Source organism: Nanorana parkeri, unplaced genomic scaffold (genome assembly GCF_000935625.1).
Source record: "Nanorana parkeri isolate BGI_ZX_2015 unplaced genomic scaffold, ASM93562v1 scaffold81, whole genome shotgun sequence".
Lineage (NCBI taxonomy): Eukaryota > Metazoa > Chordata > Amphibia > Anura > Dicroglossidae > Nanorana > Nanorana parkeri.
In genome coordinates this window covers 2283146-2295462 of record NW_017306349.1, presented here as the reverse complement: position 1 = coordinate 2295462, position 12317 = coordinate 2283146, and the positions used below count along the sequence as shown (strand labels likewise).

Genomic DNA, 12317 nt, shown 5'->3' with positions numbered 1-12317 from the left:
GGGACATACCTGGAATTCCTCCACATCCCACCTGCATTCATTCTCCTGTACAAACAACCAGATTTAGACTCGGATGCATTAGCGGTTTGTGTTCTCAGTCTGATACGGAATGCCACGCTGGCATGACAAGCTCATCCTTCCGCACACCGGCATCGAAAATAGGTCTACATCAAGAACCCAACCCTTCCTAGGACAATATATACGCCATACAGAACACAAGGAGGCCCGCCTCCGACTGCCACCATTAAGATCACCTTCATTGCTGAGGGGTTAGAACTTCTGCCAGATTTCATATTGCTTTGGATTTTCGCTTTTAATGTCTCAAAATTAGGAAAGTTCCACAACATGGAGCGCCTGAGCTCTGGCGAGGCTGTCCTTATGAGAGACAGAGTACTCCTAACTGGAGGACCCTTCAAGCAGGGATGAACCGATACCGAGTACTTGGGCCAGTATTTGGTGCCTGCAGGGTGGGGGTCGTGTCACCATATTGTCAGATCTGTTTGGCCGGCCTCGATGCCGATTGGCTGGGAAGCCCGCTTCCCGGCCAAATCAGCATCCAGCTGGCAAAGCAGAATAGAGTCGGCTTCCCAGGCAATCAAAAAGCCTTCCTGGCTTCCTGATTGCCCGGGAAGACGGCTCTATGCTACCGGAAGTACCAGTATCGCTACTCGGTATCGATGAGTACCGAAATAGAAGTATCAGTACTCGTACACGATACCGAAAAACATCGGGGCTAGCGAACTAAAGTCAGTCAAAATAAATAAGAGCATAAAAAAAAATATTAGGGCTGGTAATGATTAAAATGTTCGTGTTCGATTAATCGAAACATTTTTTAATCGATTAATTTCGATTAATTATAACGCACATACAGATCCAACTACATTGGCCTATCCACATACAGCACAGCAATGATGTCACCGGATCGCCGACGGGACTCCCGGAAGCCGGCGGAGGGGTGAGTGTTTTCATTTGCGATCAAAATAATTTTAATCGATCAAAAAGTTTAACGATTAATCGAGAAAATAATCTTTAATTTTCCAAGCCCTAAAAATATAAATAAAAGCATTAAAAAATTATAAATGAAAGCATAAATAAAATTGTAAAGAAAAGCATAAATACAACTGTAAAAAAAGAATATATCCAAAAAATTATAAATACAAGCATAAATAAAATTATATATAAGAGCATAAACAAATAAATAAATAAATAAGAACACCAATACAAATGTAAATAAAATACAAAAATAAAATGATAATAAAAGCATAATTTAAATGATAAATAAGAACATAAATACAAAATATAAACAAAAGCATAAATACAACTGTAAAAAAAAGCATATATAAGAAAAAAGTATAAATAAGAGCATAAAAAAGTGTAAATAAAAGCATAACTAAAATGATATATAAGAGATGAAAAATAATTAACTAAATAAATAAGAGCATAAATAAAAATGTAAATACAAATAAAATAAAATGATAAAAAAGCATAAATTAAATTATAAATAAGAGCATAAATTAAAATATAAATAAAAGTATAAATAAAACAAATAAAGACAGTATGAGTATTCTGGGAAAGCAGACAGGTCCCGTGCTGAAAGGCTGCAGTTCAATTGAATTATCATAAATATTGAATCAAAAGACACAGTTGTAACTTGGAAAGTGAAGCACGCACATCTGAAAAACAATGTAACATTGTCCATTTTTAGAGGGCTAAATCCTACTAATAAAAAAGTCATCGATTTATTTTTAACATTAAAATGCCTTCTCATTGAGGTTCTAGCGCTATCGTGCTCATGTGCTCTTACAACACAGATGATCAATCTTACGTTTTTATTTTTTTTTGTGTTCCTCCTCCCTCTCTAAAAGCTTTGTGTTCCTGAAAGGCCGGGGCACCCTGACTGAGCAAATGTACTTCTCCTTGTAGAATTATCTGATTAAAGCAATATTGAAGGAAAACACAAAAGATCTTAATTAATTTATACAGCCACTAATGTCTACAAACTATCCCCAGGACGTAGCCAAGGCAGAAGACAAACTGTACCTGTCAACGAGAGAGACTTGAAAGAGACCCTTTCGCACGGCACAGAAAAATAAAGGGGGGTTATTCACTAAAGAGCCGTAGCTTCGGTTAATCCTTCGGCTCACTTTGGCCGCTGGAGCCCTTCGCTTCGGCCGAACCGAAGGGCTGTTGTATGGGGCTATTCGCAATAGCCCGTACAGCAGCCGAAGCGGGGAGAATGGTCTGCCACAGCAGACTGCTTGTCAGGGTCCAGAACACCTCCAGGTGGTGCTGGAGCAGATCCTGCAGTTCCATTGCTCACCTGCAGGTGTCTCCAGGCAGCCGGTGCCCTGAGGGACCCTGAGCGCCTCCAGGTGGCACTGTGACGCAGGAGTCGGGTCCTGCAGTTCCAGGGCTCACCTGCAGGTGTTAGCAATTAGTCACCACCTGGTGCTGATCTCCCTGCAGTGTATATATATATATTTCCCGACTAGCGGTGGCAAGTGCTTGAAGGGCTATATGTTCTGGCGGCGATGGTCCTCACTGTGAGTGGCTTTGGGAAGAAATGTGACACCACTGTGTCCTTAGTCTATGACTGACCAACGACACAGTGGAGAACCTTTGGCTTGGAGAAGCTGTTTGCTTGGTGTTGGAAGCTTCGCCAAGCCAAAGGATCTCCACTGTGTCCTTGGTCAGTCATAGACTAAGGACACAGTGGTGTCACATTTCTTCCCAAGGCATTCCTACCCACGAATGTAAAACAGCCACTCACAGTGAGGACCATCGCCGCCAGAACATATAGCCCTTCAAGCACTTGCCACCGCTAGTCGGGAAATTGGTCATGGAATTCTAGATTGCATCACATGTGTGAAAAGACGGCGCTGAGGATGCCGTCACGTCATCAGCAACCGAAGAGGAGGCCTGAAAGGAAAAGGTAAAGATAATCGTTCAGCTGAAAAATAGGAATGTGTTGAGACACGTATCCTGTTCAAAATCCCACTGCAACCCAAAACTACCAAATATTGAAATCAGCAGAATGTGTGAACTTTAGCTACCTACTAATACCAATGTGACTTCTCCATTAACAGCTCTAGACTATAGGAAACAGATGACCTGGCTCCAATATTCACTATTTCATCAACATCAACGGTTGTGAATGGTTGAAACGGCTGGGCCCAACCAACACGTTCCTTAATATCTAAGCCTAGGTGTCGGCATTGCACTAACCTCCATTTTTTCTGCAGATATCGATATCGACTGTTGCCGATAGTGAGAGACAAATGAAAAAAACGTCAATGTGTCTCCACTTTATTTATCAATATCTTGTATTTTATTCCTTATTTTCTCTTTATACTTTATTTAAATGTTGTTTCCAGGCACAATTTTGTACTGATAAAAATTATCGTAAATGTAAACTTTCTCTCAACAACAAGTAAAAAGAGTGTAAAAAAAAATCTTATCCCTCTCCAACCCTAGAGCCTTCAGTGCACAAAGTAAGGTCCATAAAGACATGGATGAGGGAGTTTGGGGTGGAGGAACTTGAATGGCCGCACAGAGTCCTGACCTCAACCCCATAGAACACCTTTGGGATGAATTAGAGCGGAGACTGCGAGCCCGGCCTCCTCCCCCAACATCAGTACCTGACCTCACAAATGGTCCAACATTCCCATAGACACACTCCTAAACCTTGTGGACGCCTCCCCAGAAGAGGCAGAGCTGTTATAGCGACAAAGGGAGGAGCCAACCCAATACTGAACCCTACGGACTAAGACTGGGGGGCCATTAGAGTTCATGTGCGTGTAAAGACGTCCCAATACTTGTGGCAATATTTTTCACTCACACAAACATATATTTAAATAAATAAATGAAGATATATAGATAGAGAGATATCTTATTTTTGCTGCTTTCTAAATAAATGTGCCAAAAATTAAATAAAATTAAATAAAACGAATGCAGCCATCACATATCAGTCCTGGTGAGCTGTAATATATTGTGTTGTTTTTTTTTTTTGGGTCTAGAAAATTTTTAAAAGCAAAATCATTACAGAAGTTCCTCAATCCCGGGCTGTGGCCCTTGACAACAGCCGCTGGCCAGCTTTGTGATACCATTCAAAGCCTTTTCACTCCAGTGTTTGTGCGGACTCATTTGCATCCATAGTAAGCTATGTGTAGTATGTGGAATTTATGACTCTTTCAGTGTAAGTCTTTCCCACAGTTAACACCTCTTCGTTCAGGCCACAGACACAATGCCTGTCCTCCCACTTCTTCTGATTCATTTCAGAATATGTCAATCTGTTACTCATAAACACCACTCGTGAGGCTGTAATGATATGTTTCTTTAAACACAGGTGATGAGCGGAAAGATCAAGATGATTTTCTTTTTTTTTTTTCACTGGTATGCAATGTGGATACGAGTGGGATTTTTTTTTTTATTCAAAAAAGAGGAGGGGACGTTCACCCGGCGGGATGAGGTATGCCGCCGGGTCCCCTCCTCTCTCCTGACACTGTCGGGTTCTCGGTCCATGACCCAGTGCCCGACTTTTTAGAGGGGGAGACACCAAAATGACTGCCAGTCATTTTGGTGTCACCCCTGCATTGGTGTCACCCAGGTGTGGACCGCACCCCCCTTGTGATGCCACTGGCTAGCAGTGAGGCAAGATTGGTGTGAATTTCCCACATATCCTGTCTCTCGATCATGTAAAAATCTATAATCTGGAATGATAAATGTGTTACTGTTTTAAACAAGGTTAGGACTGTATTATACGTTATATTAACCTTTCTGTAAGCAAAACTTTATTTTCTGGCAGTGCCCCTCCCGAGAATAGACTCTAGATCCGCCCCTGTATGGAGGGGGGCTACTTTTGTTCTCCATGGTCCCTGTGTGTATTGTGATGTAGTCACCACTCTAAGCTCGCTCCCGGGATGGACTACAATCTCAATACAAATGAGTAAACTAAACATGAGATTGTAGTCCATCCGGGATGTTATAACAATGTTATTCTGTATCTTTCTATCTCATGTCTGAACGGTGTTTATAACTCACTGCCAGTGTTCTGTCGAAAGCTCCGACTCGTTGAGATCTCCGACTGGTGACGTCTCATCCGGTGACTTGCCAGTAGGAGATTTAGACCATTCTACATTTAGGACATAGACCGTACTACATATGCCCAAAAACACTTAATTGAAGTACACCCCCTTGCACTTGCCAGTGTTCTGTCGAAATCTCCGACTCATCGAGATCTCTGACTGGTGACGCCCCATCCGGTGACTCGCCAGTAGCAGATTTAGACCAGATGGTGCCAGCCGTGCCGCTGTCAGAATCCCCATCGAGTCCTCGAACTCCCGTCAATGTGCCTGCGCCGCTTCCCAATCCCCATCAAGTTCTCCAACCCCCGTCAGTGCACCTACACGGTCAACGAACAGCAGAATCAAGTCCTCCAAATAGCATTAGTGTGCCTGGGCGCCCATCTGACTGGCACAACATGAGATTACATGTTTTGCTATTGGGTGGGCGTGCTTTTGCATGACTGCGCAGGGGTCGGATAACTTGATGAGGGCTGTGAAGCCGCACAGGTGCAGTGACAGGAGCTCGATAAACCTGATGAGGATTCTAACACTGGTGCATGCGCCACCAGGTTTAAATCCGCCACCGCATGTGACGTCTCCAGTCGGGTCGGAGATTCAACAGAACACCGGCAGTGAGTTATAAACACTGTTCAGACATGCGATAGAGAGATACACAATAACATTGTATCATTGTATCTCAACGGTCGGAGATTTCAACAGAACACCGGCAAAGAGTTATAAACAATGTTAAGACATGAGATAGAGAGATGCAGAATAACATTGTATCATTGTATCTCGACAGGTCGGAGTTTTCGACAGAACACCGGCAAAGAGTTATAAACAATGTTCAGGCATGAGATAGAGAGATGCAGAATAACATTGTATCATTTTATGTCAACAGGTGGGAGCTTTCGACAGATCACAGGCAGTGAGTTATAAACACTGTTCAGACATGCGATAGAGAGATACACAATAACATTGTATCATTGTATCTCAACGGTCGGAGATTTCAACAGAACACCGGCAAAGAGTTATAAACAATGTTAAGACATGAGATAGAGAGATGCAGAATAACATTGTATCATTGTATCTCGACAGGTCGGAGTTTTCGACAGAACACCGGCAGTGAGTTATAAACACTGTTCAGACATGAGATAGAGAGCTACAGAATAACATTGTATCATTGTATCTCAACGGTCGGAGATTTCAACAGAACACCGGCAAAGAGTTATAAACAATGTTAAGACATGAGATAGAGAGATGCAGAATAACATTGTATCATTGTATCTCGACAGGTCGGAGTTTTCGACAGAACACCGGCAGTGAGTTATAAACACTGTTCAGACATGAGTTAGAGAGCTACAGAATAACATTGTATCTCGACGGGTCAGAGATTTCGACAGAACACCGGCAAGTGCAAGGGGGTGGGGAGGTCAGTAGAGTAGCAGATGGTACTACACGCACCTCGTGTACTTCAATGAAGTGTTTTTGGGTCTATGTAGTACGCCCGGTGCCAATACCAATTGAACATTAGTCTCTTTTTTCATCACTACAACCTCCCTTATAAAAACAAACAAAAAAAATGTTCTATGGAATTTTGTTGTTGTTGTTTTTGGATCCCAAAGCCTCAGTCAGGAACACAAGATCTATACATAGGAATCGAGGATCTAAATTAAAAAAGTTCTAAAAATACAATGAATTATATTTCCATGGAATCACTGACCCTTTTACTCGATACTACTTACCCATGCAATGAAAAAATGCCTCCTGATGACAAAATAGAGAGCAGCCGTCACCATTGATCTTGTTCTTGTCATCGCACTCTTCACCCAAGTCCCTAAAGGAAGAGGAAGCAGACTTCACTTGTAATATCACATTAGGACTAGGATACTCTAATGACAAAGCTTTGACCAACAAGATGCCACAAATGAGTATTTGCTCCCTTCAGATTTTTTAAATATTTTGCATCATTTGATTTTTTTCAAGACCTGAAAGAAATGAGCATTCACAACCTTGATCAATGCATTGCACCATGCTTGACTTCTGTTCACACTAAAGTTGTCCAGTAATAAACATTGGAACACTGCTGGGTATAGTCAGGGAATCCATTCTACTCATGGTATTGCTCAGCCCCCCTATGCTGTCTATATCTTAGGAAGCATTTTCCAGTTTGCAATCACAAAATGTAGATAACATGGGGATGTGGGGATGGGGGAGGGGGGCCTCAACGATACCACCAGTTGCATGGTGTTGCTGGTAAATGCCCATCAGCTTTCCAATGCTGCTTGCTGGACAACCGAAATGCAGACAGAATTCAAAGGAGGTGATAGGAATGTATCAATGTACATGGATTATATGGCTCTCCAATGTAATTCTAGGTCGAAGATCCACTTTAGCGATTACACCAGGTTAGTGTATCAAGGCAATTGCTAACAATGTACCTGTAAAGCTCCCTCTGATCCCTGGGAAACCCCATGAAGGAGAGGTAGGGATGGACGAATGGCATGACATTGTTCTTTGATGATTTCTCCTGTGAGCCCAATGTGGCTCACTGTCCATGATACCCCATGTTTATAGGAATTGGGTTGAATGACGCTGGATGTCAGCCATCCCAGAAGAGTGGCAAGTCTGAAGGTCGATGATAATAGGAGGAGCACTGAAGCTGCAGCTACTATATCTTTGTTTTTAAATAATTGCTGGGAAATGTATGTTTTGCAAAAAAAGTAATGGTGTGGTAAGTATATACCATAGGAACCTTGACCATGACCTCATAGTGATGTCACACTCCCACCTAAAAGCCATACAACAATGCACGACAAAGAGTGCCATTAAATGTCTGGCATTTAGAGTTACTCAGGGCAGTGGCGGAACTACCAGGGTCGCAGAGGTCGCGGCCGCGACCGGTCCCTGGAGCTCCGCCACTTGGAGGGGGCCCTGGACCGGAGGAAGGGGCCCCCTAGTGACCGCTGATTACCAGTCCCGGGACCTCTTCCTCCTGTCCTGGGCCCTACATGCTTCACGCCGCCCCCCTCACCTTTTTCCGGGCGCAGCGTGAAGCATCATCCAGCCGGGCAGCAGCCAATGAGTGGGAGCGGTGTAATCCCCGCCCCCTTATCACACAGAACTGCTGCCCAGTGCCTAATAGAGCTGCTGCGGACACGAAGGGGGAGACAGGGAGCTGGAAGTATGAAGGAAGGTGACATGGGTTCCGGGAGCGGAAAGCTGGGGACATGAAGGGGGAGATAATGGGGAGCTGTGGAATTACTAATAAGAATACATTGTTATATACAGTAAATATACAATAGTAATGTCTGGATAGTAAAAGCTTTCATGCAAAGGAAAATGATATGTACACATGTGATAAACATACACCAAGGGACCGGCGGAAGATAAGGATGAGGCGCCTCAGTAGGGTAGGCTCCAACCAAGCTGAAGTGAGGTTATCACTTCATAAATATTCACAAACAAATACATAAAACACTCATTCTATACGCACATATGCCAACCAGCCCCATGTATATCTAAATAAAAATGTTGGATTAATCACATTCATTGCTACGCTATTATCTGCTCTAAGTTCACTCTAAAAGCACACAGAGCCTTCCTAAAACAGAATGTATTCTTAGGTTTCATTTTGATCACAAATCCCCCAAAATAAGGATTTTATTCCTTATTATTGGATGGTGGATGGGGTCAGGCAAATCATTCCTTCGTGCCTCTTGGCCAACTGCAAACCCAGGACCACCAGTTTATTTCACAGCTCATTATTATATAGAGATTTCTTCAAAGCTGCGTACAGCTATTTCAAGGTTACTGGGCCACCATCAGTGCAGGGCATGGAAACACTAGCTTCTATGGAGTAGAGTCAGGGAAATGTTAATGGCAGCAATCATTCAGGTGGGTTCAAGAAGAAATGTTATTGAGAAAGTCTCAAACATGTAAGATGCCTTTCACCTGACCAGAGAATGCTAATGGTAATCAATGGATTGGGCATTGAATTTGGCTCAATGAATGAACTGAGCATCAATGAATTGGGCCCAATGAATGAACTGAGCATCAATGAATTGGACCCAATGAATGAACTGAGCATCAATGAACTGGGCTCAATGAATGAGCTGAGCATCAATGAATTGGGCTCAATGAATGAGCTGAGCATCAATGAATTGGGCTCAATGAATGAGCTGAGCATCAATGAATTGGGCTCAATGCATGAATTTCAGGCTAGTTGACCATCAGCAGTGCAGTGCATGGAAACAATGGCTTCTTTGGAGTAGTGTGTATAGTCAGTCTCCAGTGTCCTACATGTAAGATGCCTTTCACCTGACCAGGGAATGCAAATGGTAATCAATGGATTTGGCATTGAATTGGGCTCAATGAATGAACTAAACATCAATGAACTGGGCTCAATGCATGAATTTCAGGCTAATTGACCATCATCAGTGCAGTGCATGGAAACAATGGCTTGTATGGAGTACTGTGTATAGTCAGTCATGAGGAAATGCACAAATCAATGAATCGGGCCCAAGGTTGGGTGACAGAGTTTGTGTCCAAAACTACACGTTGAAATAGTAAAGGATTTTCCCCCCTACTATGTATATAGTAGACTGCTCCAATCCTGAGAAATCATCTATTGAAGCATGCCCTAAAACTGACACCAGGAGTGTTGACCTTCTGGAGGCCCGGCAGCTCTCATTAGTTCCTCCTCCTGACGTCCATTTTATTACTAAGACTAATGATGTGTAGGTCTGCAAAAAGAAGTAACGAGAACTATGGGGCATCCACTAAGGCGGGGATGGCCAAACTCCGGCCCTCCAGCTGTGGGTGAAACAACAAATCCCATGAAGCATCTCTCTCCGGGAGTCATGTCTGTGGCTGTGAGAATCTTGCAAATCCTCATGGGATTCGTAGTTCCACCACAGCTGGAGGGCCGCAGTTTGGCCATCCCTCCACTAAGGTGTTGGTTTCCCATCAATCTTGGGGGGACAAAGTTTCAGAATCAGAGAGGCGTTGGGTGGTGTAAGTATCTTCAGTCTTCTATTATAGATATACCTTTGGCCCCATCTGAATACAATTGACAGGGAGGGGTAAGGGTTGGGAGCAGTTACTCTTCTAATTCATTCTCTCCTATGGGTACATTTGAGCTTTTGCATTTGTACTCTGTAAACAACCTATCAGTCCAGGCAGAGCAGCTAAGAATAGAACAGTAAACACTTGAGCCTGGGACCTTCACCTGCTGACTGCAAATGTTAGTATTAAATATTCACATGCAATATGATTTGCCTTCAACATAATAAATACATCCAAACAATATATACAAATGCTATATATTTTTTTTAAGTAGATGAGCATTAAAATATATTCCTGTCCCAGGAGGGCATGCACCTGTAATCCATGGGCTATGAGACAGGATAAATGGCTACCTCTCAAACTGTCCCATCCTTTAAGCGCCTCTTACTTTTGGATTATTCCATCCCCGCAGTACCCGCTGCCATGACGGAAAGTCAGCTCTGGAGATGGCGCACTCTCTCCTTTAGATGTCATTGTCACAATCTGGTATCTGTACACACTTCCAAGCCTTATAGATCTGCAAAAAAAACAAGACAAAAAAACAATTGCAGCATATTCTATATCTGTAGTGTACCTGCTACATGTATTGAAGCTAGCTGTAAAATATAATGGCAGTTTTCAGATAACGAACTCTGGATAAGATACACTATATGGCCATATGTTCTTGGGAATCTGACTATCACACCTATATGAGCTTGTTGGGCTTCCTGTTTCAAAACCATAGGCATAAAACCATAGCAACGCAATCTCCATTGACAAACAGTATCATACAAGGACATTTTAGCATTTGTACTCTTCCAACTTGGTAGCGACAATTAGGTGAAGGAGTTTTTTGGTTTCAGCATGACTGTACACAACGCCAGCTCCACAGAGACATGGTTTGTCCTGCACAGAGCCCTAACTTCAACCCAACTGAACATGACTGTCGCCCTGTGAACAAAGCCAGCTTCATAAAGACATGGTTTGGCCAGTTTGGTGCGAAGAAACTTGAGCGTCCTACACAGAGCCCTGACCTTAACCCTGCTGAACATGACTGTCGCCCTGTGTACAAAGCCAGTTCCATAAAGACATGGTTTGACCAGTTTGGTGTGAAGAAATTTCAGCATCCTGCACAGAGCCCTGACCTCAACACTACTGATCACCTTTGGGATGAATTGGAATGCCAAATGAGAGCCAGATCTTCTCATCCTTCTCAAGATCTTCTCGTCATCCTCTCAACAGCAGTACCTGACCTCATAAATGCTCTTTTGGATGAATAGGTACCAGTTCCCACAGATACTTTCCTAAAAGTTGTGAAAAGCCTTCCCAGAACAGTATAGGTTGTTATAGCCACAAGAAGGGGGCCAACTCCGTTATAATGGCCATGGTTTTAAATAGGACATTCAAGAAGCTCATGGTCGGCTGGTGAAGATGTCAGCAGGTGAGGGGTTCTTTTTTGGTTTAAGAGGACCTGTTACTTTACTGTAAATGGGCAATTATAAAATAATTACTATACAATTTATATGAGATTTTAGTGATTGGGTGTACGTCTACCTTAAGAATATCCAAGCAGAGACTGTAGATCATTTACAGAAACAGGAAGGTGAAAGGACATTGAAAATTATTTATCTTATTCTGAAGAAAGGAGATGAAACAATATGACAGGATTATCACAGTGTCTCCCTGTTTAATGTCACTTTTAAAATAACGGCAAGAATTTTGGCAATGACATTAGAAGTTTATCTTGAAGAGATTCCGAAACAGAACAAACTGACTACAGATCAGATTTTTTATTTTTTTAGTTGCAATGGAACAATGTGGTGAATACAACATGAAACTCCACCATCTGTTTATTGATTGCAACCAGCCCTATGATAGTGTAAAAAGAAAATAATTATATAAAACAGTATAGAGATATGGAATTTGCATTAAAATAAAAGTAGTAATAATAATAATATGAAGGAGAAATAAAGTAACAAAACAAAAAAAACAACAAACACAAAGCCCAGGAATAGTCAAAGTAAAAAAATAAATAAATGAAAAAAATTAAAAAAAGCAAATTAACATTTGCTGCAATACTTACTTTTAATCCAAAGCTGTCCCCTGCAATACTCCTTTCCTCCCACTAGATGCCCTCACTCTACTGGACTGCATGACAGTCAGCTTCATTCAATACACTTTCTGTTAACTCAGCCCAGATGTGTGACA

At 42.3% G+C, this 12317-nt stretch overlaps 1 protein-coding gene across 1 annotated transcript in view; it reads right to left on the bottom strand.

The window, feature by feature from the left end:
* Positions 1 to 12317, bottom strand: part of PAPPA (pappalysin 1) — a 190509-nt gene that overhangs the window by 66090 nt on the left and 112102 nt on the right. The window contains exons 11-12 of the mRNA XM_018576975.1: positions 10519 to 10647; positions 6809 to 6900 (exon numbers count right to left, since the gene is read on the bottom strand). Coding sequence (XP_018432477.1) covers positions 6809 to 6900; positions 10519 to 10647 — 221 coding nt within the window. The remainder of the gene's footprint in view (positions 1 to 6808; positions 6901 to 10518; positions 10648 to 12317) is intronic.